The sequence below is a fragment of the Nannospalax galili genome, unplaced genomic scaffold (assembly GCF_000622305.1).
Source record: "Nannospalax galili isolate Female #2095 unplaced genomic scaffold, S.galili_v1.0 scaffold951, whole genome shotgun sequence".
Classification (NCBI taxonomy): domain Eukaryota; kingdom Metazoa; phylum Chordata; class Mammalia; order Rodentia; family Spalacidae; genus Nannospalax; species Nannospalax galili.
Window position 1 is genome coordinate 721,495 of NW_008329324.1, and position 26,845 is coordinate 748,339.

A 26,845-nucleotide genomic window follows, 5' to 3' on the forward strand; every position below is an offset into this window, starting at 1 on the left:
GCTTTGTCCAGTGCGATTTTGTGCTTTATTGCATTTTAGTCCAATAGAATGCATAGAATTATTTCAATTTTTTTGTATTTGTTGAGGTTTGTTTTGTGGCCCAGTATGTGGTCAATTTTTGAAAAAGTTCCTTGGGGTGCTGAATAGAAAGTATTCTTTGGTGCTTGGGTGGAATATTCAAAAGATGTCTGTTAGGTCCATTTGATGTATGGTATGATTTAATTCAGACGTCTCTCTGTTTATTCTTTGTCCAGTTGGCCTGTCTAATGGAGACAGTGGGGTATTTAAGTCCCCTGCTGTTACTGAGTTGGGGTTAATCTGTGTCTTAAAGTCCTGTAGTGTTGTTTTTATGAATTTGGGTGCACCAGAGTTTGGTGCATATATGTTAAGGATTGTAATATCTTCTTGGTTAATTGTTTCTTTGATCAGAATGAGATAACCCTCCTTATCTCTTCTGATTAGTTTTACTTTGAAGTCTATTTTTTTAGATATTAGAATTGCAACCCCTGCTTGTTTGTTAGTGCCATTTGCTTGGAATATTCTTTTCCATACTTTTACCTTAAGGTAGTGCCTGTCTTTGAAGGTGAGATGGGTTTTTTTTGCAGACAGCGAAGAGATAGATTTTGTTTCTTTTTTTAAATATTTTATTTATTATTTTTATTTTATGTGTATGTGTGTATTGCCTGCATGTATGTGAGTGCATCCGTGTCATGCAATGCCTGCAATGCCTTGGAGATCAGATGAAGGCTTCAGTTTCCCCCCTGGAACTGGAGTCAAGGACAGTTAGTAGCCACCATGTGGTTGCTGGGAATCGAACCTGCATTCTCTGTAAGAGCAGTCAGTGCTCTTAACTGCTGAGCCATCTCTCCAGCCCCGGATTTTGTTTCTTAATCCATTCACTTAGCCTTTGTCTTTTGACTGGGGAGTTCAGTCCATTGATATTTAAGGTTATTATTGAAAGGTGTGTATTGGTTTCTGTCATTTTGATTGCTGTTTGTGTTCTCTGTCTAATCTTGTGTTTCCTAGACTATATCTTTATTTTCTTTCATTGCCTCTGGGGTATAGTTGCTTCTCTCTCTGCTCTCTGTATTGCTTCAAATATGCCCTTCTTTGAAGGGCTGGTTTTGTGGACATGTATTCTTTCAGACTAATTGTGTCATGGAAGACTTCCCCCCCCTCAACTATAACAGACATTTTTGCTGGGTAACATATTCTGGGCTGGCAGCTTGGTCCAGGCTCTTCTGGCTTTGATAGTTTGCATTGATAAGTCAGCTGTAATTCTGATGGGCTTTCCTTTGTATGTGACTTGTTGTTTTTCTTTTGCTGCTTTCAGTATTCTCTCTTTGTTCTGTACATTTAGTGTTTTTACTATGATATGTTGTGGGGAGTTTCTTTTCTGATCCAGTCTATTTGGTGTTCTATGTGCTTCCTGTATTTGTATGGGATATTTTTCCTTAATTTCGGGAAATTCTCTTCTACAATCCCTTTTAAGATCTGGTCAACACCATTAACCTGAAATTCTTCTCCTTCCTCTATTCCTATGATACATAGATTTGGTCTTTTCATGGTGTCCCACATCTCTTGCATATTCCATTCCTGTATTTTAAAAATTTTTCCATAATCTTTGCTTGAGTAGTCCAATTTTTTAACTTTATCCTAGCAATGGTTAGACCTCTTTCAATGTTGTTTATGTCTAGTCACATTGGAATTTTTTCTGTTAATTTGAACCGACTGTGGTGGTACACACCTGTAATCCTAGCACTCAGGAGGAAGCTTGAGGATTTCAATTTCTAGACTAGCTCAAGGCCGGCCTGGGATATCTGAAACTTTGTCAAAAAAAAAAAGGAGAGAAAGTAAAGAAAGGGGATTGGAAAGTTTGGTTTCCAATACCAACATCAGGTGACTCATAACCACCTGTAACTCCAGTTCCAGGGGCTCTGATGTCATCTCCTGGCCTCTGAGCATACCTGCACACACACGGCATACCATCACAGAAACACACACATACACATAATTAAAAATAAAATAATTATTTAAAGAAAGAGGGGGAATAGATGTTAGAAGTGAATCAGAAGTTGCTAACACCCCCTTCTAGCTGACCTGTAAACACTCTCAGTTCTTGTATCTTCTCTTTCTATTTCAGAATCCTTGAAAAAGATGAAAACAATATTGATGCCTGGCAAATTCTAGCTGTGCATGAGCTTGTGAGAGAAGGGAACATGACCACAGTAAGTTGTTCTAAGACTCAGAAACTGAGCCAGGCTTGGTGACACATACCTGAAATCCTAGAATGCATGAGGGTGAAGCAGGATGGTTGGATTTTGAAGTTTGAGTCAAGACTGTAATTCAAAAGCACAAAGGGGGGATAGAGAGATGGCTCCGTGGTTAAGAGCACTTACCGTTCTTGCACAGAACTGTGTTTCAGTTCCCAACATCCACATGGTTGCTCACAACTATCTGTAACTCCTCTTCCAGGAGATGCAATGCCCCTTTCTGCCCTCTGTGTACATTGCATGCATGTGGAACACATACATACATGCAGGGAAAACACTCTCACACATAAAATAAAAGTAAACAAATCTTTTTATCTTTTTTTTTTTTTTGGTCTTTTTGAGAGAGGGTTTCCCTGTAGCACCAGCTGGCCTGGAACTTGCTATGTAGACCAGACTGGCCTCAAACTCACAGAGATCCACCTGCCTCTGCCTCCCAAGTGCTGAAATTAAAGGCAAGGGCCACCATGCCCAGCTAAATCTTTTTTTTTTTAAAGGGGGCTGGAAAAATCGCTCAGTGGTTAAGTGCACTTGCTCCTCTTGTGGAAGATCCAAGTTCAGTTCCCAGCACCCACATCTGACAGTTCACAACCGTTTGTAACTGCAGCTTCAACACCCTCCTCTGGCCTCTGAGGACACCTGCACTCATGTGTGCACATACCCACACACATCTATACATAATTTTTTTTTAAATGGGGGGGGAGCTGGAGACATGACTCAATGGTTCAGAGCACTTGCTGCTCTTGCAGAAGACCTGGGTTTGATTCCCAGCACCCATATGGCAGCCAACAACTGTCCATAACTCCAGTTCTATGGGAATCAGATGCTCTCTTCCAGCCTCCATGGGCACTGCATGACATGGGTATACTTACATGCAAGCAATACACTCATACACATAAAATAAAAATAATAAATAAAACATTTGAAAAGGTATTCATAATATTTTTTTTATATTTTTGAGACAGGGTCTCCCTGTAGCTACAGCTGGCTTGGAACTTGCTACGTAGACCAGGCTGGCCTTGAATTCACAGAGATCCACCTGCCTCTGCCTGCCTCTGGGATTAAAGGTGTGTGCCACCATGTCCAGCATAATAATAATTTTTTTTTTTAATTAAGAGAGAGAATGCCGGATCTCTGTGAATTCAAGGCCAGCCTGGTCTACATATCGAGTTCCAGGCCCAGTTCCAGGCTGGGGCTACAGGGAGGCCCTGTCTCAAAAAGACCAAAAGAAAAAAAAAACAGAGAGAGAGAAAGAGAGACTGACTGAGAAGTTGAGCCTTGGAACAGATATTGTACAAAGAGAAACCCAAGCCCCAGCCTCACCTCCGAATCTGGAGGGTGCTTGGATCTTATCTCCACTTCATTTCCACACTCTCTGCTGAGGAAGTATGTTCTAGTCAGGCCCTTTTAAATGCGCACCGTCCAGCAGAGGGTAACAACAGCTCTACCACCAGCTACTGGTGGGAGCCTGGGCAGGTGACTCCCCCTGGCAAGCTCCAACCCCTCCATTGTAAAACAAACATAATTCCACAGAGCTGTGAGGGTTTTAGGACTCAGGAAGACTGGGAAGTGGGAATGATTGCAGCAGGACCTGGTACACCACAATTTGGCCCATGTTAACAGTAGATGCTGCTGTAGTATAGTGGGGTTTTTGTTTGTTTGGCTGGCCTACAGCATGATATGTAGACCAGACTGGCCTTGAATTCATAGAGATCTGCCTGCCTCTGCCTCCAGAGTCAAATGCTGGGACTAAAGTCATGCGCCACCATGCTCCGCCTTATGGCAGTGTTTTAATATTAAGAAATGTTACTTTGGGGCCTGGTGAGATGGCTCAGCTGGTAAAGGTACCTGTCACTAACCCTGATGACCAGAGTTCAGTTCCCAGGAATCTACATGGTAGAAGTAGAGAATCAACTCCCACAAGTTGTCCTCTGACCTCCACACTCATGCTGTGGCACTTGCAGTGCACACATACACACACACACACACACACACACACACACACTAAATAAATAAATAAATAAATAAATAAATGTAATGGAAAAAAATGTCATTTGTGGGGCTAGAGATATATCTCAATCGTTAGAGTGCTCACCTGGCATTTAAGAAACCCTGGGTTTGTGCTTGCTTCAGCAGCACATGTACTAAAACTGAAATGATACAGAGATTAGCACAGTCCCTGCACAATGATGACATGAGAGTCCATGAAGCATTCCATAGTTTTTGTTTATTTTAAAGAAACTAGAAAGAAAGAGAGAGAGAGAGAGAGAGAAAGGAAAGAAAGAAAGAAAGAAAGAAAGAAAGAAAGAAAGAAAGAAAGAAAGAAAGAAAGAAAGAAAGAGGACTGCAATCAAGAAAAATAGAAAGGCTGGGCATGGTAGCTCATGCCTTTAATCCCAGCACTCAGGAGACAGTGGTAGGCACATCTTTGAAATTGAGGCCATCCTGGACAAGAAGTCCAGGCTACAGGGAGTGCCTGTCTCAAAAAAGAAAAGAAAAGAAAAGGAAAGAGAGAGAGGGAGGGAGGGAGGGAGGGAGGGAGTAAGAAACCCTGAGTTTGATCCCTAGCAATACATAAACTGAGTCATGGTGGTGCATGCCTCTAATTCCAACACTTGGAGGTAGAGGCAGAAGGATCAGGAGTTCAAGGTAACCTCAGTTACATAGCAAATTTGAAGCCAGCCTGGCCTACGTATGAAGCTACCCTGTCTTTAAAAAAATAACAGTGACTCTTGTAGGGAATAGTTGGTTAACTGGTCTCAAACTTGCTCCTAAGTCTAGTTGTTTTCTAAAGTAACCAAAAATAATCCTCAGGTGCAGTTAAAAAAGCAAAACAAAACAAAAAAAAAGCACCTAGAATTCTTACCAAAATCTCAATGCTTAGACAAGTTTTTAGCCCAAGCATGATTTTTTTTTAAGACAAAATCTCGTGTATCCCAGGCTAGCCTCACACTCCCCATGCAGCAGAGGATGGTCCTGAACTTCTGATTTGCTTGCCTTCACCCCTCAGGTATGCACAACCACTCCTGGTTTTATGTGGTGCTGGGGATTGAACCCGGGGCCTCAGGCATGCTAAGCAAGCACTCTACCCAAGACCCAAGCCTTGCCTTTTGAATAACAGGAAAGCACCACCTTGTGGAGAGCCTAGAAAGGCCTGGATCTAAGGGGTCACACAGGAGGAAAAAGATTCTGGTTCTTTCTGGGCAACTCGTGGGTTTTATGGAGTGGGGTGGCATGGAGGAACAGTCCTTACCTGGGAAAAACCCTGAAATGAAAAGTGCCCCAGCACTGTCTCTGGGAGGGGTCATGCCTTCCTGGGGGGCCTGGCATCAGTGATGTCACCCTGAGGGCAGAGTCAGTATCTCATGCCCTGTCTTTACCCCCACTTCAAACTCTGGGACTTTCCCCTCCCCCTAGCCTGACTGTGCAGTTGTCATCCTGTCTGAGCAAAGCAGACTCAGCATTCTCTCTCTCTCTCTCTCTCTCTCTCTCTCTCTCTCTCTCTCTCTCTCTGAAGACTTGTTTTTTATGTATGCGTGCAGCCTGCAGTGCCCTTGGAGGCCAGAAGAAGGCATCAGATCCCCTGAAATTAGAGTTTTAGATGACTGTGAGCTGCTGTGTGGGTGCTGGGAAACAAATCCCCATCCTCTGCAAGAGCAGCCAGTGCTCTTAGCCCACTGAACCATCTCTCCAGCTCTTCTCTCTCTCTCTCTCTTTTAAATTACATTTTGTTTATCTCTGTATGTGTGTGTACTCACCACAGTGCACATGCGGCAGTCTTAGGACAACCTGTAAGAGTCGGCCCTCTCCCTGAACCACGTGGGTCCCAGGGATGAAACTCAGGTTGTCAGGCTTGGCAACAGCTGCCTTTACCTGCTGAGCCATCTGGCCCCCAGGCTTCTCTTTGGACACACCTCTGCAGCTTAAGACCCTAGTCTTCTGAATCAGTCATCTGGCTGGGTGGGTGACCTCAGACCTTTCTGACCCTTGCCCTGCTGTGCAGGGAAGTTTGGATAGCAATACTGACTTAATGCACTATAGGAGGGTCTGTGGAGTGACAGGGGTGCCCATGTGGGGACACAGGTCAAAACAGGGATGAGGGCTTGGCCAATTCAGGCAAAGGGCAGTGGCTGGATGGGCTGCCTCTGGCTCTGGCATCTGTTTTGGTAGGTCTGGCAGGACAGCTTTTCCTCACACACTCAGGACAAGGGACAGGGTCAGCCCTAGCAGTTATAGTGTTCCCTCAGACGCTACCTGTAATTTTGAGACAGCTCTTAAACCTGGGCCTTGTGGGCCAAGTAGAGCTTAGTCTGCAGGGGGTGGGGGGTTGCCAGGGCAGGGAGGTAGAGGGAGTTAAATCTTTTTCTTTTTTCTTTCTTTTTTTTTTTTCTTTTTTTTGGTCTTTTTGAGACAGGGTCTCCCTGTAGCCCCAGCTGGCCTGGAACTTGCTATGTAGACCAGGCTGGCCTTGAACTCACACAGATCCACCTGCCTCTGCCTCCCGAGCACTGGGATTAAAGGTGTGAACCACCAGGTCGGCTGGGAGTGTGAAGCCAGGATTGAACCCTGGTATTGTGGTTTGGGGTTCCTTTTTGCTTTGTTTGCTTTTAGATAGGGTCTGGAACTCTCTATGTGGCTAAGGAAGACCCTGAACTCCTAATCCTCCTGCCTCTACTTCTTGAGTGCTAAGATTACAGGCATATACCACACCATACTTGGTTTATGCAGTGCTGGGGATGGAACCAGAGTTTCATGCATGCTAGGTAAGCACTCTGCCAACTAAGCTGCATCCCTAGCTCCTGCCCCCACATTACCTGTTTGGTTTTTGCAGGCTGCTGATCATGTTAGAAATCTAATCAAGGCACTAGAAGCTCGAGAACCCCAGAATCCAAGCCTCCACCTTAAGAAGATTCTTGTGGTCAGCAGACTGGTACGTAGGTGGCGCCTAATTTCTGAGTCCCATGCTTCCCTCTGCTTTCCTCAGAGAAGGCCTGGGCTTCTGTAGATTCTCTCTGAGTACCCTGCCCCTCACCTTCACCTTCCAGCTCAAACCTGGCTTCTCCAACTTGAAGCCCATTCCTGTGGCCTCTGTCTGCTTCTGGCTGGTAACAGTGACAATGTGAGCCACATATCCTCCATCCAGGTGCCCCTTCGAGATGCTGTGGTGACCAGGGAGATGGGGTTTAAAGGGACTTTAGAGAGGTGGTCCTGCCAAACATGGTGGTGTACAACTTCAATCCCAGTACTTGGAAGGCAGAAGCAGGAAGGTCTCTGGGAGTTTAAGGCCAGCCAGCCTGATCGACATACCAAGTTCTAGGCCAGCCAGGGCTGTTTAATGAGACCCTGTCCCAAAATAAATAAATAAACAAATAAATAAATAAACAAACAGGAATTCAAGCATGATGGTACTTGGGAGGTAGAATCATGAGCAGGAGTTCAAAGCCAGCCTCAGCTACATAGCAAGTTCAATGCCAACCTGGGCGACATGAAACCCTGTCTCAAACACAAAACAAGAACCTCTTGGTAGCTCCTGAGATCAGTTACTGTGCCCTGTCAAGGATGCATCTCTCAGAGAACCTGAGGACTGGAGGCAGGTCCTGGGAAATGGACAGCTCTATATACCCACCTTCCTAGATAGACCCCCTGGTACCTCTTGGGTATTGTGAGGCCTCCCCCGCCTTGCTGAAATGGCCCCCACTCCTGACATGGCCTTGCCCAGGCAGGTTGGGCTGATTGGTCTCTGTGTTTCCATGTGTCTATTCTGCAGTGTGGGAGGCACCAGGCAGTTCAGCGGCTAGTGAGCAGCTTCATGGAGCGCATTTTCATGTCCACACCCTCCTGTGCCCTTGTGGCCACAGAGCTGGGCTATCTCTTCATCCTACAGCACCAAGTGAAGGAGGCGTGTCAGTGGTACAAGGAGGCCATGAAGCTGGAGAATAGGCTGGCTACCTTGGCAGGTCTCTGCATGCTGGGTGGGGGGCAGTGGAGAGCAGGGGTGTCCTCGTGGGGCCCAGAAGAGAGGTACTGGGAAGCATTCTCCCCAGGCTGTGAGTTTGGGGGTACTGTACCATGAGGGTCTTCTGGTGAACCCATCAGTACAGATGGAAGGCCCAAGCAGGACTGCTTAGAGCCATGATTCAACCCATGCTGACCCACACCAGACCTGTCCTCCATCCCCAGAAAACTGATGAGCTGTCGCTCATTCTGGTGAGCCCTACTCCTCACCCCATCCCACAAAACCTTTACATGCATTTCTGCTGACCTCCCTCTGCAGGTCCCAGAGCTGAAAGGTCACCAGAGAGGGTAGTCTGAAGTTTTACTTCCCTGTCTGAGCAGATGTTTTATTTAGCCTTTGTGTAAATGTCAAATGAATTTTCTGATAAGTCCCATTTTCTTCTTAAAAGTTGCACATATCAACCACTCATAATAATAGGTTTTATATGACACTTTCATCCTAGAAGCCCCATTTTCATATGATACTTTTTCTCTTTTTTTTTTCTTTTTTGAGACAGGGTCTCACTGTCCCTCAGGCTAGCCTCAAACTTGCAATCTTCCTACCTCAGTCTTCCAAGTGCTGAGATGATTTATATGTATATATAATCATGCCCAGATTTTTTGTTTGTTTGATTTGCTTATTTGTTGTTTTGTTTGTTTTAGAGTATATCCCTGGCTGTCCTAGAACTCACTGTGTAGACCAGGCTGGCCTTGAACTCACAGAGATCCTTCAGACTCTACCTCCCAAGTGATGTGCTTAAAGGCACATCCTTCCACACCTGGCCTATTTTGTTTTTGTTTTTGTTTTATACATACATATATATATATATAATTTTATGTGTATGAGTGTGTTGTCTGCATGTATGTCAGTATACCCTTGTCATGCAATACCCACGGAGGTCAGAAGACAGCATCAGATCCCCTGGAACTGGAGTTATAGAGGATTATTAGATGCTCTGTGGGTACTGGGGGCTGAACCCAGGTCCTCTGGAAGAGCAACCAGTTCTTTTAACCACTGAGCCATCTCTCCAGCCCCTAATTTTGTGGTGTGGTGGCACACGCCTTTAATCGCAACACTTGGGAAGCAGAGGCAGGCGGAGCTCTATGAATTCAAGCCCAGCCTGGTCTACACAGAGAGTTCCAGGACAGCTGGGGCTACAGGGAGACCCTGTCTCATAAAAAAAGGTTTAAAGGGCTAAACCCCAAATTGTTAATAGAGGTTATCACTGGAGCTCTTGCTATAGCCGGTATATGAACGTGGGGTATTTTTCTTTATGCTTTACTGCATGAGTTCTCTACCACAAGCACGCCTTGCTCCTTCAGTTGGAGAAGATATTGGAAAAGGCTCCCTGCTTCCATCCTGCCCCTGGATCTGCTGGGCTGCTGGCTCTGCTTCTGAGCGGCCTGCCCAGCCTTGCTCTGTCCTGTCTATAGGGAACATCTGGTGCCTGATCTTACAGGGCCAGCTGGAGGAGGCTGCGTACCAGCTGGAGTTCTTGAAGGCGGTACAACAGTCCCTTGGGAAATCTGAGGTCAGTGCTCCCTGGGAACAGTGGATGACTCCAGGTGGGGGCTCCCACAGAGGGCAGTCAAGATGCCCCCCTACCCCCAGCCTCACTTGGCCCACCCTACTCCTGCCCAGGCCAGCCTTGGCTCTGAGACCTGGGTCTTTCTTGCACAGGTGCTGTTTTTCCTGCAAGCCCTTGTAGCATCTAAGAAGCAAAATGGAGAGCAGGAGGCCACAGAGCTCCTGAAAGAGGCTGTGGAGCTGCACTTCTCCAGCATGCAAGGCCTGCCCCTGGGTCCTGAGTACTTTGAGAAGTTGGACCCTCTCTTTCTGGTCTGCATTGCCAAGGAGTATCTGCATTTCTGTCCTAAGCAGGTTAGGGGAAAACCCATCTTCATGGCGGGGACCTAAAGCATAGGTATGGATGGTGCCCACCCGAAGAATGAAGGCTCAGGCCTTAGCTGGCCAGCTACCAGGCCAGCCTGAGTCTTAGGCAGTCAGGGAGCTGAATAATTTTCTGTTCTGTTTTGTTTTGCTTTTTGTCTTGTCTTGTGTTTGAGACAGGGTCTCCTCTAACCCAGGCTGATCCCTAAATTGCTATATAGCTAAGGACCACCTTGAATACCTGGTCCTCCTGCCTCTTCCTCCTGAATGCTAGGATTACAGATATGCACCACGACACCCAGTTTATAAAGTGCTGGGGATCAAACTCATTGCTTCCTGTGTGCCAGGCAAATGCTCTAGCAACTGAGCTACAGTCCCAGACCCCAGTGCTTTCAAATCTGAACATGTAGCAGCCAGATCACCTGGGAGATTGTTCCAGTGCAGAGTCTGATGTCACCAGTGAGGCCCAAAGCCTCCCATCTCTCATAAGCTCCCAGGCCTAGCTTAGGTTGTGGTATATGGACCACATTTGGGTGGGGCAGGACTCTGGCCTGGTCATGCCCCGCTTGCTGTATCCTTATAAGAACTCTTTTCCAGCTGAGTGTGATTGCATATGCCTTTAATCCCAACACTCTGGAGGCAGAGGCAGGCGAATCTCTGTGAGTTCCAGGCCAGATAAGGTTACAGGGAGACCCTGTCCCAAAAAGACCAAAAAAAAAAAGGAAAAAAAAGAGGGTCTCACTCTGTAGCCTGTTATGTAGGTTGTTGTGGAACTCACAGAGATCTGCCTGCCTCTGCCTCCCAAGTGCTGGGATTAAGGCATGCACCATCACGTGGACCCAGCTGTGTTAGGATCTTGTTTTTTCCTACTTTCTCAGTCAGGCAAGATTTCTTGTGGCCAAGGAATGTTTCAAGTCTAATATCCTCTCACTGCCTGTTATAAGTCAGTCAGCAAGCACTGTGTGACTGCAATACTGGCGGAGACCATTCTAGGGACTGGGGACCCAACAAGAAAGAGAACAAAGTCCCTGTTCTCTGGAGTGTGGGCTCTGGCACCAGAAAGTGTAGAGGGGAGAGTAAGTATGGAAGAAAGCCAAATTCCTTCCCTGAGAGTATGCTCAGAGCTGTAGGAGTCCCTCATAGAATGAGGCAAACTTTGGGCCAGTAAGATGGCTCAGATAAAGGCATCTGTTGCCAAGCCTGAGGACCTAAGTTCAATCCACATGGTGGAAAGGAGAAAACTGACTCCTGCAAGTTGTTTGTGCACATGCACACACACACATGCACACAAAGAACAGAGCTTAGAGCCAGACTTGGTGGTACATGTAATCCTAACATTTAGAAGAGTAAGGTAGGAGGATCATGAATATGAGGCTAGCATCAGCCACAAAGTGAAACCTTGTCTCAAAAGAAAAAAAAAAAAAAGAGCACCAAAGGGCTAGAGAGATGACTCAGCATGACTCAGCAGTTAAGAGCACTTACTGCTCTTACAGAGGACCTACTTTCAATTCCCAGCACCCACATGGCAGCTAACAACTATCTATAACTAGTTCTAGGGGATCTGACACCCTCCTCTGACCTCCATTGGCATTGTATGACACGGGTACACTTACATACATACAGGCACAACACTCACATGCATAATAAAAGTAAATGTTTAAAAATAATAACAAATAAAAGTTGAAAAACAAGAAAAAGAAGTTGGGCATGATGTAATCTTAGCACTTGTAGGGGAGGTGGAGGCAGGAGGATGAGGAGTTCAAGGTTGCTCACAGCTACACATCAAGTTCTAGGCCAGCCTGGGCTGCACTGAGACCTTGTATCAGAACAGGAACTTGGCATGCAGCTCAGTTGGTAGAGTGCTCACCTAGCATGCAGGAAGCCGTGGGTTCAGTCTCCAGCACTGCATAAACTGGGCAATGGTAATGTATGCTTTTAATCCCAGCACTCAGCAGGTGAAGGAAAATCAGAGGTTCAAGGGCATTCTTGGCTACACAGGTAATTCAAGGCCAGCATGGGGATATATAAGTGGGGGAGGAAAGCCCGGTGTGGTGGCACACGCCTTTAGTCCCAGCACTTAGAAGGCAGAGGCAGGAGGATTTCTGTGAATTGGAGGCCACCTTGGTCTATATAGTAAGCCTCCCAGCACTTAGAAGGCAGAGGCAGGAGGATTTCTGTGAATTGGAGGCCACCTTGGTCTATATAGTAAGCCTCAGGCCAGCTGGAGCTACAGGGAGACCCTGTCTCAAAAAGACAAAAAAAAAAAAAAAAAAAAATGAGGGGGAGGGAAAGGAAGAAAGAAGGTAAACCACACATCCAGTTCCTTCTGTTTCTGCAGCCTCGGTCACCAGGCCAGCTGGTGTCTCCCCTTCTTAAACAAGTCACTATGATCTTAAGTCCTGTGGTAAAGGCAGCCCCAGCCATGATGGACCCTCTATATGTGACAGCTCAGGTCAAGTTTCTCTCAGGTGAGTGGTGGGTCCAGGAAGACACCTGATGAGGCTTCTGTCCCAGGGTAGTATCCACAGCTCCCTGTCTGTGATACTTTACATGCATACATATATCACCAGTCCCCCCCCACACACACACGCTCCACCAGCAGTCCCCAGTAACCTTCTCAGCCTCTCTCAGCCGCAGCAAGGGTCTCTCCTACCCTTGCAGGTGACAGGAGCAGTCAGTACCCAGGATAGGCAGTCCCAACAGAGCTGAATTCTAGTAAGCAGAAGTAGATACCACCTACACATATGGTGCTGTTAAAAAGAGATACTTGCACGGGCGTGGTGGCACATGCATTTAATCCCAGCACTCAGGAGGCAGAGGCAGGCAGATCTCTGTCAATTCAAGGCCCGCCCGGGCTACATAACAAGTTCCTGGCCAGCTGGGGAGAGACCCTGTCTCAAAAAGACCAAAAAGGAAAAAAAAAAAAAAAAAAAAGATACTTTCAATTAAAACAAACTCAGGGCTGGAGTGATGGCTCAGCTGTTAAGAGTGCTCACTGCTCTTGCAGAGGACCCGAGTTCAGTTCCCAGTACCCATATCAGGCGTCTCACAGCTGCCTATAACTCCAGGTTTGGGAGATCTGACACCCTCTTCTGGCCCCATGCACCTCCACTCACACACATATACCTACATGCACACATACATACACATAATTAAAAATCTTGTTTAAAAAGTCATACTTTGGAGTCAGGTGTGGTGGTGCACATCTTTAATCCCAGCATTCTAGAGGCAGAGGCAGGCGGATCTGTGAGTTCAAGGCCAGCCTGGTCTGCATAGCTAGTTCCAGCCCATCTCAGGCTACAAGGAGACCCTGTCTCAAAAAAGACCAAAAAAGAAAAAAGTCATACTTTGGGGGACTGGAGACATGGCTAAGCAGTTCAGAGCACTGGCTGTTCTTCCAGAGGACCTGGGTTTGTTTTCTAGTACCCACATTGGGCAGCTCACAACTACCTATAGTTCCAGTTCTAGGGGATCCAGCACCTTCTTTTGGCCTCTGTGGGTATTTCAGGACATGGGTGTGCTTACATACATGCAGGCAAAACACTCATAAAAATAAGTAAATAGATAAAAAAATGAATAATTTTAGTCATACATTGGGGCAGCAGCATGGCTCACCAGGTAAAGGTGCTTGCCACCAAGTCTGATGACCTGAGTTTAATTCCTGGAACCCACATGGTGGAAAGAACAAACCTTTACAAGGTTGTCCTCTGACCTCTATAACTACTCTGTGGCCTATGTGTGTGCACACAAGTGTATGTGCATACACACACACAATAAATAAAATGTGGACTAGGCTGGCCTCATGCTCAGACATCTGCCTACAAATAAAATTTAAATGTTAAAAAAAAAAAAAAGACCAGATACTACTGTCTGTAGAGGAAACAAAATCCAGGAAGGAATGTGGGGTAAAAGGGTGTTGGGGAAGACCTCCTGGAGAGGTGGGGCCCTGGACTATGAGGCTTCTCCTGCCCTATATCTCAGGCACTGGAGAAAGAAAAGGGAAGAACACAGCTGGGCGTGGTGGTGCACACCTTTAATCCTAGCGCTTGGGAGGCAGAGGCAGGCAGATCTATGTGAGTTCAAGGCCAGCCTGGTCTACATAGAGAGTTCCAGGCCAGCAGGGACTACAGGAAACCCTATTTCAAAAGATGAAAGAAAGAGAGAGAGAGGGGGAGAGAGAGAAAAAGAGAGAGAGAGAGTTACTTTTCCCTTGTGGTCTTCACCTATCTCATTGCCCAGTAAACCAGCTGCTCCCTGGCACCCTGGGTTCCCATAGAACCAAGGAGACAGTACTATTGCTGGGTCTGCAGTCACACTACACTGGGTGGTTTTGCTTGGCTGAAGGCTCCTCTGTCTTCATCCTGTCTTCTCTGTGCCAGGCTTTCTCATTGCTTCCCAATCTCCTGGGCTCAAGGTCAAAGCAGGAGGACTATCCCAAAGGTGCTGGCAGCTACCAGAAGGTTTGGAGCCAAAGCTAGGTCTCCAGGTGGTTAAATTGCCATAGTGATTTATTCCTACCTCCACAGCACACAAGGAAGGAGCAGGGAGTTTGGGACCCAGAAGAGAAAGGTCCCACCCTCCAGATGGTGGACTCCAGGCAGCAGCTGTGGAAGGGCCTGGTTACAGAGGCAGGATGCACCCCCTCCTTGCCCATTGCACCCCAGCATTACTGCAGCATCAGTCCCCTAGTGCCAGGGGTTCAGAGCTCCCGCTCAGGGGTCACATAGGCTTGGATTTAAATTCAGACTTTGTCTCTCCGACTGAGTGGCTTACCCCAATGTATACTGAGTCACACAACTAAAAGACAGTATGTTAAGGCCCAGACACATATAGCACCTGCTTAGCATGCTTGAGGTCCCAGGTTCAATCCCCAGCACCACCAAAATTAATTAACTAAACACGAGGATCACAATACCAACCTTGCAGGGATGTGTAGATATTAATTCAGACTTTTAAAACGTGCCTTTCAGGGCTGGAGAAATAGCTCAGTCACTAAAGTGCTTTCCTTGCAAGCCTGAAGCCCTGAGTCTGATCTCTAGCTTGTGATCCCAGTGCCAGAGAGACAGAGACAGGCAGGCTGTTCACTAGAGCTTACTTCTGGGCACCCTAGTCTACTTGGTGAGCTCCAGGGTGGATCTCAGAAAACAAAGACGGCAGCCTGGAACACCAGCTCTAGGACACACACACACACACACACATTTGCTGGGGGTGATAGCTCACACCTTTAATTCCAGCATTGGGGAAGCAGAGGCAGGCAGAGCTCTGTGAGTTTGAGGCCAGTCTGGTCTACCTAGCAAGTTCCTATATACTAAGATCCTGTCTCAAAAAAAGAAAAATGAAAACTGATAAAGTTGTTCTCTGGAATGCACCCTGTCTTCACACACACACACACACACACACACACACACGCACACACACACACACACGCCTGGCATGTGTGGAACATTGAGCAGGTGCATCACAAATTGCAGCTGCTGCTGTTGTTGTTAGGTGTTGCTCTGGGATTGAGACACATATTCCCCTGAGCTTCCAGATGGAGTAGCAAAGTTACTTAGCAATGTCCCTGGGGGCTACAGAGACAAGGGCAGCCTTCCACCAAGGCCAGAGTATCTAGCTTTTGTCTAGATGAAGACAAACTGAGCCATTTAAAGAGGAGACCACTGAGTAGAGCACAACAGACTGAGGAAAGGGGCCAGCAAGATGTCTCAGTGAGTAAAGGTGCTTGGTGCCAAGCCTGACGACCTGAGTTTGATCCCTGGGACTCACATGATGACAAGAGAGAACCGACTCCTCAAACTGGCCTCTGACCACCACATGTGTGCTGTGGCATATACATGCATGCACACACAGACATAAATTAATTAAAAAAAAAAAACAGAATAAAATGACCAATGTAGAGATTTCTGGATGGCTATATGTGTGAAATCCATTCTCCCCATACTTGTTGGGTCTTTGGGGTTTCCCAAGGGTCTCTGGATGCAGAGGTTGGTTTGTTGTTCCCAGGAGAGCTGGAGAATGCCCAGAGTACCCTGCAGCACTGCCTGGAGCTGGACCCCACCTTCGTGGATGCCCATCTCCTCATGTCTCAGATCTACCTGGCGCAGGACAACTTCGCCATGTGTTTCCACTGCTTAGAGCTGGGTGTCAGCCACAACTTCCAGGTGGGTGCCCTCCACACTCTGGGGCCCACCCAGCTGCCACCTGCCCCATTGCCACATGGTCCTTGCCTGGGGAGGAAGGCCACTCAGGGGCTACTCAGGCTCTGCTGGTTCACAGGCAGGGCAGGCTCCCAGGGCATTCTCTGGTGGCTGTCATGTGAACTGCAGAGGTGAACTGGACCCCAACCTGCTCTGTACTTACCAGGTCCGAGACCATCCTCTCTACCATTTCATCAAAGCCAGAGCCCTCAACAAGACTGGTGACTATGCAGAGGCCATAAAGACGCTGAAAATGATCATGAAATTACCCACCATGAAGTTAGAAGAAGGCAAGAAGTTCCCTGGGCCCTCCGTGCAGCCCAGTGAGCGAGCATCCATCTTACTGGAGTTGGTAGAAGCCCTCCGGCTGAATGGGGAGCTGGTGAGAAATGAATTCCTTGGGGCTAGGAAGATGGCTTGGTGGATAAAGAGCTTGCTGTACAAGCATGAGGACCAGAGTTTAGATTGCCAAACCTCACGTAAAAGCCAGGAGGGTGACTGCCCACCTCTAATCCCAGCAGCTTGGGAGGTGGATCCCTGGAGCACTGGACTTGAAGACTCTGCAAGCTTTGAGTTCAGCCAGAGATCCTGCCTCAGTAAATAAAGTGGAGACAATCAAGGAAGATACCCAAAGTCAACCCCTGGCCACCTCACACACACATATGCACCTGCACACACTTGTACCCACACACTTGGGCACATACAACACGCATGCATGCATACCGCACACAAAGAGACACTCGAAACAAAAAGGAAAGAAAGATACCTTGCTCCCCTCCCTTGGGGGCACATTGGAGGCACAGGCTCAGCCTTGGAGTCAAGCTTTCTCCTTGGCCTGATGTTCACTTGTGCTGTTGTTCGAGCCCTTCTTCATTTAAAAGCAAGTCTTCTCTGTGCCCAAAAATCTTCAGTGGCTCCTGTTGCCCTGAAGATAAGCCCAGTCTATTGGGTCTTGCATGATGTGGCCCCTGGTCACCTCACTGTCCCCATGAGGAGGCAGTGTTCCCCTATGGAGGCCCTTTAGGGCTACCACCAGTGGTTAAGCGGATTGGGCCTCTCATGGGCCCAGGGATGCTGGTCATACAGTAGCTTTGTGAACCCTGTCTCTTTGCAGTTTTGTAGTATATACACGCTGAACTGTATGAGGCAGCCCTGAAGCCTTAGAAGTTCTGGCAGGGAGGAGGCACCTAGTATCTCAGCTGGTACCTGGGAGCCATGGGAACAGAGGAGGAGCAAGGCCTTGGGGAGTGGGGCTCTGTGTGATGCTTGGCCTCACTAGCCTCACCAACTCATAGGACAGGGTCTATCCTGGACTATGTCTGTTACCCACCAAAGCCTGTAACCTCCTATGATGATCCTGATGTAGAGCAAAAGCTAGCCCAAGAGAGATGGCTGAGTTGGTAAAGTGCTTGCCATGTAAACACGAGGACCTGAGTTTGATCCCCAGAACTCTTGTTAAAAAACAAGCCAGGCGTCATGGCGCACGCCTTTAATTGCAGAGGCAGGCGGATCTCTGAGTTCGAGGCCAGCCTGGTCTCTGTAGCAAATCCAGGCCAGCTGGGTCTACAGGGAGACCCTGTCTCAAAAAGACCAGAAAAAAGAGAGAGCCGGGCGTGGTGGCGCACGCCTGTAGTCCCAGCACTTGGGGAGGCAGAGGTAGGCGGATATCTGTGAGTTCAAGGCCAGCCTGGTCTACATAGTGAGTTCCAAGACAGCTGGGGCCACAGGGAGACCCTGTCTCAAAAAAAAAAAAAAAAACAAAAAAAAAAACACAGAAAAAAAAAAACAACAAAACAAAACAGGCATGCCTTGAGTCCTAGCACTTGGGAGGCAAAGCAAAGGCAGAAGATCTTTGTGAGTTCAAGTTCAAGGCCAGCCTGGTCTACATGGCAAGTTCCCAGCCAGCCAAGACTACACAATAAGACTTTGTCTTAAAAAAGAAAAAAACAGGGCCGGGTATGGTGATACATGCCTTTAATCCCAGCACTCAGGAGGCAGAGTTAGGTGGGTCTCTGTGGGTTCAAGGCTATCCTGGTCTACATAGTGAATCCCAGGCCAGCTGGGGCTATAGGGAGACCCTGTCTCAAAACACAAAAAGAAAAGAAAAAAACAGCTGGGCATGGTGGCATACACCTTTGGTCCCAGCACTTGGGAGGCGGAGGCAGGCAGATATCTGTGAGTTCAAGGCCAGCCTGGTTTATATAGCAAGTTCTAGGTCAGCTGGGGCTACAGGGAGACTGTGTCTCAAAAAGACAAAAAAAAAAAAAAAAAAGAGTTGGTATGTCAGACATCAGGGAGTTGGGTAAAGGACAAGCCCAGATGTTCCCACTAGGGATGGAGTGGGGGAGTGGGACGTGGAATTTCATGAGCTAGGGATGTGGTGGGATACCCCCACACACTGCTGAGCTATCCCTAAGGTGGCCCAGCACTAGCCCACAGAAGGGCAGGGCTGCTGATGGAAGTTGCCTCCCTGCTTCTCTGTTCTGAACTCCCACACAGGAGAGGAAGGCCAGAGAAAGTTAGGAGGGAAATAATCTGTAAATCAGTTCTGCAGGTGACCAGACTAAGATAGGGACTGTGAGTTGTGATCCCAGGACTCCAGTGACCACCCAGCTTCCCACAAAGGTACCCCCAAAGGAATTGCTACAGAAAGCTCAGTGCAAAGTACCCTCTGATGCAGTTGTGCCAAGAAGTAGTCTTTCTAGCTTAGCTCTTTGATAGTTTTCTGTTGCTTTTTTGGAGTTTTTAATTTGTGTTTTTTTAATTAATTTGTGTGTGTGTGTGTGTGTGTGTGTGTGTGTGTGTGTGTGTGCGTATATGCCATGGAACATGTGAAGATCAGAGGACAATGTGTAGAAGTGTAGAAGTTGGTTCTTGGTCTTTCATGTGGGTCCCAGGGATTGAGTTCAAGTGGTCAGGTTTGGCAGCAAGCACATTTACCCACTGAGCTATCTTGCTGGCCCTCTTTTGATTGGTTTTTTTATTTGTTTTATTTAATTAAATTTTTTTTTGAGACTGTCTCACTATGTATTCTAGGTTGGCCTGGAACTCACAAACCTGTTTCAGCCTCCCAAGTATTAGGATTACAGGTACACACCATCAAGCCTGGCCTCCCAGCCAAGCTGCTGGGAAAAGGGTGGGGCCAAAAGGCACTGTCCCTGTTAGAGGAAGGGCAGTGTGGCAGCAGTAGTCATGGGCTTTAATGAATGGTCCTGCCTCCACAGCTGCTCTGCACGTGGCTGTGAGCCAACTTGGCTGTGCAGCAGCAGGACCACCCCTGGCTGAACCCAGGTCCGTCTCCATGTTTTACTCTTCTTCCAGGACTGGAATTGGGAAGGGGGTTTAAATGTTCTCAGGCCACCTGTAATACATAGACACCAAAGAGAGGGTCTGTATGATCCCCAAATTGTAGCACGAGGCCACCAAGATCATGCAAGACGCTATCAATGAGTTCAGTGGCACACCAGAGGAGATGCGCATCACGGTTGCCAACGTAGACTTGGCCCTGAGCAAGGGCCATGTGGACATGGCACTGAACATGCTGAGGGGCATTACGCCCAAGCAACCCTACTACACGGAAGCCAGGGAGAAGATGGCCAGCATCTACCTGCACACCCGCAAGGACATTCGCCTCTACATCGGCTGCTACCTGTGAGTTCCCCTGGGGCAGACAGTACCTTTTCCTGCAGTGTCTCGGGGAGGATTTCCTCAGGTTGTGTGCTTTCAATGTGAGTCTCCAGAGTGCATCCCCAGAGTGCCTTAAACCAAAGTATGGACATCCCATAGGTCTCCCTGCCTGTGAGTGAGTTTGGAGAACCCTTAGTCCTGCCCGCTTGCCCTCCCCCTGCATTCTCTGCATGACATAGCTTAATTCTGATGAGAGACTATGGGTCTGATCCCCACGCTAATGCCAAAGGAATCATGAGAACACATTCATGCCCTGGCCCCTCACTCATCCCATCCCTGAAGAATGATGCAGGACCTCAGAAGTGACCAGTGTACGGTGGGTGAGGAAGGAGAACAGAGATTGGAAGCCCTGCCCCTCTCTCTCTCTCTAAGATTTGGTGTTGGGACATTGAAGGAACCTTCCTAGTCCTTTTCTCCAGGCAAAACTCTAGTCAGTTTTGGGGGGTGGGGAGCTGGTAGAGTAGGAAGTATGTTTAACAGCAGAAACCAATCAGCAGGGTGATGTGGCTGGATTGGGTTTCAGGGAGAGCAGTGTGGGGTTGGGAGGGGGCTCATCAGTGGTGTGTTTGCCAGGCATGTACAAGGCCCTGAGTTCCATCCCTAGCATTAAGAGCTGGGCATGGTGGCACACGCCTTTAGTCCCAGCACTTGGGAGGCAGAGGCAGGCAGATCTCTGTGAGTTCAAGGCCAGCCTGGTCTACATAATGAGTTCCAGGCCAGCTGGGACTACAGGGAGACCCTGTCTCAAAAAGAGAGAGAGAGAGAGAGAGAGAGAGAGATTTTCTTTTCTTTTTTTCCAACAATCAGAATGGTCACGTGACCCTCATATACTTACTCTGGAAACGTGGAATAACAAAATGCTGAAAGTATGAGTCTCTCAGGCTGAGTGTGGTGGCGCACACCTTTGATCCCAGCATTTGGGAGGCAGAGGCAGGCGGATCTCTGTGAGATTGAGGCCAGCCTGGTCTACATAGCAAGTTCAGGACAGCTGGTTTTTCTAAGAGACCTGTCTCAAAAAAGAAAAAGACAGTGTTGCTGGGGATGTAGCTCAGTTAATGAAGTGCATGCCTGGCATGCACAAAGCCCTGGGTTCCATCCCCAGTGTAGCATCAAACAGGCATGGCAGCCCACACCTGTAATAGTATTTGGGAGGTAGAAGCAGCAGATTCAGGAGCTCTAGGCCAGCCTGGGATACATGGACCCTGTCCTAAAAAGACAAACCGAAACAACAGAGTAGTGTGACTGCTCATACAGGTCTGGAGGGATGGGACGGTTCCAGCTGTGACCCAGATAACAGGTGAGAACCTGGCTAAGATGGCTGTCACAGAGCTTCACTGGGTCTCTATAACTCCTGGATGAACAAGCATCAGTCAGGCCCTGGCCTGAGAGAAGCTGCTCATTCTTCCTGCAGGGAGCTCTGCCAACATCTGCCCGGTCCCCACAGCAGCCTGCTACTAGGCGATGCTTTCATGAGCATTCAGGAGGTGAGTGAGGGTCTTCCTAGCCATGTTATCTAGCTCCCAAGCTCACTTCTCCAGTGGGACAGAAGAGAGACCCCTCCTATACTTTTCCTACCAGCCTGAAAAGGCCCTGGAGGTGTATGACGAGGCCTATAGAAAGAACCCACGTGATGCCTCCCTGGTCAGCAGGATTGGGCAAGCCTACGTGAAGACCCACCAGTACAGCAAGGTAAGGCTGGCCTGGAAGGGGCAGGGAGCGGGAAGGAGAGTCCATGAGCGGGGGGAGGGGGGGTCAGAAGGGGAGTTTTGTCTTTTCCCTTCCAGCTCCCTGCTGGGTGGAATGAAGAAGGGCGAATTCAGCCAATCTTTACTACTGCCCCCACCTATTCTAGGGCCTGCTCTAGCTGAAGCCTGAGCCCCGTGCAGAGGGGAGCCTCTCTTCATCTGGCCATCTGTGTGCTGGAGTGGCTACTGAGGGTACATGGTGTCAGTCACCCACATGCAGAGCCAGACTGAGGCCAATGTTTCCTGTTTGTACTAAGGCCATTAATTATTACGAGGCTGCCCAGAAGATCAGTGGGCAGGACTTTATGTGCTGTGATCTGGCTGAACTGCTCCTGAAGTTAAAGAAGTTCCACAAAGCAGAAAAGATTCTGAAGCAAGCCCTGGACCGTGACTCGGGTGAGGCAACACTCAAACACATTCCCACCTCCGCCTCCTTCACTTTCCCATGTTAGCTGGGGAACTGAAGCTGGCCTTCGACATCAACGCAGCTTCCCCAGGCCATACCATATTGACTGGCATTTCCTTCTAGCTGTCAAAGACATCCCGTCCATGATGCATGAGGTTAAGTGCTTGCTTCTGCTGGCCAAGGTTTACAAGAGCCATAAAAAAGAAGAAGTGGTACAAACACTGAACCAGGTAACTGACAAGTAGATCCAAGGTCTTCTCGTGTCCTGGTGTCTGTGGAAGGAGGATGGTTTGGTCTATAAGGGCAGAGACCTTCCACAAGAGAGGCCCATCACCCTCCACTTGTTCTTGCATGCTCATCAGTGATGGTGCATCTAAGAGCTCGGGGCTAGGCAGGGCTGAGGAGGGCCAGAAGGTGACTGTCTTTAAGGAGGATGGTGTGATGATTGGAGTGACACAGACAGTGGTTCTCAATCATTGAAAGTTCGATACTGACTTTGCTTTCCTTCCATCCCTTCCCTTCCTTTTCCCTCCCTTCCTCCCTCCCTCTCTTTCTCTCCTTCCCTTCCTCCCTCCCTTCCTTCCTCCCTCCCTTCCTTCCTTCCTTTTCCTTTCCTTCTTTCCTTATTTTTTCAGACAGCATCTCTCTTTTTTTTTTTCCCTTTATCTTTTTGAGACAGAGTCTCCCTGTAGCCCCAGCTGGCCTGGAACTTGCTATGTAGACCAGGCTGACTTCAAACTCACAAAGATCCGCCTGCCTCTGCCTCCCAAGTGCTAGGATTAAAGGCTTGAGCCACCACACCTAACTTGAGACGGCATCTCTTATATCCCAGGCTAGCTTGGAACTAGCTGAGGATGACCTTGAATTTCTGATCCTTCTGCTTCCACCTCCCAAATGCTGGGATTACAAGGATTTGACAGCACACCTGGTTAATTAGATGCTGAGGATTGAACCCAGGGTTTCATGCATGTTAGAAGAGCATTCTACCAACTGAGCCAGGTCTGGCCTGTCTCAACCCATCTTCTTTCCATACTGGGCTGCCCCTTGTCCAAGAGCCCTTAGCTGTTCCTGTCATACTTTCTTTGCTTTCCACCCACAGTGTGTGTTGCCACTTGTTCCCAGGGTACATTGTGTGGTTCTAGAGAGACACCTCCCCACTTCTGATCACTTGAAGTGACTTATTTACCACCAAATCCCCATTCACCTCTTTGGCTCTTGGAGAGTCTAATGCTAAATTTGCACCCAGTTCCAGCAACTTGGTTCTGGAATGGTCTTCTCTTTCCTGTTTCTTACCTAATTTATTTCATGTCATGGATATATGTGGGACCTGCCTCAGATTCTAGAAAGGCTACATATTCAGAGCGAATGTACCCATCAAGACACAGCACAGGAGCTAAAGAGATGGCTTAGTGGTTAAGAGTACTGGATGCTGTTGCAAAGAACCTGAATTTGATTCCCAGCACCCACACGGTAGATCACGGTTGCATGTAACTTCAGCTCTAGGGAATCAATGCTCTCTTCCAGCCTCCTTGGGCACCCACGTGCATGTGTTATGCATAAACTCATGTAGGCACACACACATACACATAATTTGAAAACAATAACCTAGGGTTGGGGATATAGATTAGTTGATAGAGTGCTTGCTTAGTATGCACAAAGCCCTAGATCCAGTCCCTAGCACTACATAAATCCAGCATGGTGGCATGCTAGATTTCCTATACTCAATAAAATCAGCAGGATCAGAAATTTGGGGTCATTTTTGATTACATAATGGATTTGAGGTCAGCCTAAGATACATAAGATCCTGTCTGAAGAAAGAAAAGAAAGAAAGAAGGAAGGAAGGAAGGAAGGAAGGAAGGAAGGAAGGAAGGAAGGAAGGAAGGAAGGCAGGCCAGCTTTGGGCACCTACTGTTTGTCGCTCTATCCTGCAGGCAGCCAAAGCAATTTAGACACAGAACCTCAAGGTGTGATGGAGGCAGGGGAGTACAATGGAGAGTTTTGTTTGTAACCCTTTGCTTCTGCTCCTACCCCAGGGGCAGTGCCAGCCTGCCTTCTGTGTGCTGATCAAGTGGCCCAGATTCCTCAAGCACCCCTGGGATGCCTTTTCTAACATTGCCAACTCTGAAACACTGGGACTGGTGTAGTATGGCACATGGAGCTCATGGTTTCTGATCCTAGCTTCATTGGTTTCCCAAGGCCTTGGACCTCCAGTCCAGGATACTGAAGCGTGTTCCTTTGGAGCAACCAGAAATGATCCCCTTCCAGAAGAAGCAGGCGGCCTCCATCTGCATCCAGTTTGGGGAGCACTACCTAGCAGAAAAGGACTACCCCAGTGCAGTGCGGTCTTACAAGGATGCTCTCTCATACTCACCTACTGACAATAAGGCAGGTAGCCCTCAAAATAACATCCTGTAACTCCATTGGTAGAATACTTGCCTAGCAAGCACAAAGTCCTGAGTTCAGTACCCAGTAGCTTGCAGACCCAATATGGTGCACACCAGTAATCCCAGCACTTGGAAGGTAGAGACAGGAGGATCAGTTCTGGATTATCCCTTCTGTGCTCCTCCGTCCAGGAGCAAAGGCTGTTCTTCTCTTAGGAGCTGCAGATGTGATGAGTGTGGGAGGTCAAGAAGGTCAGCCAGCAGTGGCCTCTGGAGTGAGAAGTGTCTCTAGCTGATCCTGGGCCCTCACCTACTGCAGCCCTTAGAGCAAGGCCAGGAAGGCCCACTGTGGACCACCCTTTGTGAAGGGTAGAATGGGAAAGATACTGCTGAAAATCACATCAGCCTGATCTTTTCAGGCTCCTATTGGTGGTGGAGTGATGGTAAGGGTTGTGGCTGCCAGAGCTGTGTGGGCATGAAGCCCAGGCTAAGTTTCTAAGTGGACTGAGAGGTGTGGTTCCAAATGAGGAAACAGTTCACACCGAGCTCACACTAAGAATAATGAAATTGGCAGTTAGTAGAGTGCTTGCCTAGCATGAACAAATCCTCAGCACCTCATAAAAACAGGTGTGGTGGCACATATCTATAATCCCAGCACTTGGGAGGTAGAGGCAGGAGAATCAGAAATTCAAGGTTATCCTTCACTATGTAGTAAGTTGGAGGGTAGTCTGGGATAGATAAGATTCTGCCTCAAAAAAATAAAAAGGGACCTGGAGAGGTGGCTCAGCAGTTAAGAGCACTGACTGCTCTTGCAGAGGACCCAGGCTCAGTTCCCAGCACCCACATGGCAGCTAACAACCATCCTTAACTCCAGTTCCAGGGGACCCAGCTCCCTCTTCTGGCCTTCAAGGGCATTGCACAGCATGGGTACACTTACATATAGGCAAAACACATATACACATAAAAATATATATATTTTTTAAAATCCAGGCATGGTGGCACACACCTTTAACCCTACTCAGGAGGCAGAGGCAAGTGGATCTCTGTGAGATTGAGGCTAGCCTGATCTACATGAGTTCCAGGACAGCTGGGGCTATAAGGAGACCCTGTCTCAAAATGACCAAAAAGTAAAAAGTAAAAAAGAGCTAAGCCGGACATGGTGGTGCACACTTTTAATCCCAGCACTCGGGAGGTAGAAGCAGGTGGATCTCTGTGTGTTCAAGACCAAGTTCCAGGCCAGCTGGGGCTACAGGGAGACCCTGTCTCAAAAAAAAAGACAAAAAAAAAAAAAAAAAAAAAAAAAAAAAAACCTAACTAAATAAAAAGCTTAGCCAGGCATGATGGCATATATCTTTACTCCTAGCACTCAGGAGGCAGAGGCAGGGGGATATCTGTGAGATCAAGGCCATCCTGGTCTACGCAGTGAGTTCCAGTCCAGTCAGTGCTATATAGTGAGACCCTTGTCTCAAGAAAACAAAACAAAAGCGAAAAAATGGATATTGGTAGCCAATACACTCAGTCACTCAATGTTCCTTCCTTTAGCACACCCCTAATACGTTCCAAGTTCCTAGGCCTTGGAGACAGTGGGACATTGTCCCTGCCCACAGATTGCCCTCAGGCAAAGGAGGGTAAGCATGTGGGAGATTCTGATGTTGCCCCTGGAATCCAGGGCACAGAGGAGTGAATCCATACCAGAGGCCAAAGGATGAGATGATCAGATCAGCCAGGCCCCAACTGTCAGGATGTGGTTGGTAAAACCAGTGCAGTGGTGAGAGTACCTAGAGGATGGAAAGGTAGAGCGCTATTGTTGGACAATCTTCACCTTCAAAGCCCTGCTTTGAAGTCAGGGCTGACAGACATGGGCAGTGGGGAAAGTCATGGTCAAAGATGACTGCAGAGTTTTCCCAGGATGGGCACTGGCTTATTCGTTCTATCCTGCCTTGTCACAGGTGGTGCTGGAGCTGGCTCGGCTTTACCTGCTCCAGGGGCACCTTGACCTGTGCGAGCAGCACTGTGGTGCACTCCTACGGATGGAGCAGACCCAAGAGACAGCCCAGGTGGTAGGAGACATTTTCTCTCCCAGCCCCCCTTGTGGCCTTGGAGCCTTGTGACCAGATTTGGGCGTCTTCCTAGCCTCATGACTTCTGATGCCTGACTGGCCCATCCTGATAGGCTTTGGAGCCCTGGTCCTGCCGGCTGTTTTGCCCTTCAAGGGGAGGGGTGGGCCAACCAGCAGGGGGCAGCAGCAACCTCCTGGGCGAAGCTGAGGGGATG

At 48.1% G+C, this 26,845-nt stretch overlaps 1 protein-coding gene and 1 non-coding gene across 4 annotated transcripts in view; both read left to right on the plus strand.

The window, feature by feature from the left end:
• Ttc21a (tetratricopeptide repeat domain 21A) overlaps positions 1–26,845 on the plus strand; it is a 49,326-nt gene that overhangs the window by 18,033 nt on the left and 4,448 nt on the right. For all 3 annotated transcript variants that reach the window (XM_008836377.3, XM_029565013.1, XM_029565018.1), the window contains 15 exons: positions 2,144–2,228; positions 7,102–7,200; positions 8,038–8,227; positions 9,699–9,796; positions 9,946–10,146; positions 12,494–12,623; positions 16,159–16,316; positions 16,519–16,734; positions 19,765–20,003; positions 21,451–21,523; positions 21,618–21,728; positions 22,042–22,180; positions 22,314–22,420; positions 24,387–24,575; positions 26,521–26,631. In XM_008836377.3, coding sequence (XP_008834599.1) covers positions 2,144–2,228; positions 7,102–7,200; positions 8,038–8,227; positions 9,699–9,796; positions 9,946–10,146; positions 12,494–12,623; positions 16,159–16,316; positions 16,519–16,734; positions 19,765–20,003; positions 21,451–21,523; positions 21,618–21,728; positions 22,042–22,180; positions 22,314–22,420; positions 24,387–24,575; positions 26,521–26,631 — 2,146 coding nt within the window. The remainder of the gene's footprint in view (positions 1–2,143; positions 2,229–7,101; positions 7,201–8,037; positions 8,228–9,698; positions 9,797–9,945; positions 10,147–12,493; positions 12,624–16,158; positions 16,317–16,518; positions 16,735–19,764; positions 20,004–21,450; positions 21,524–21,617; positions 21,729–22,041; positions 22,181–22,313; positions 22,421–24,386; positions 24,576–26,520; positions 26,632–26,845) is intronic.
• On the plus strand, positions 4,391–4,494 carry LOC115070926. Its single transcript, XR_003850038.1, has one exon. It is a non-coding gene; the product is annotated as a U6 spliceosomal RNA (small nuclear RNA).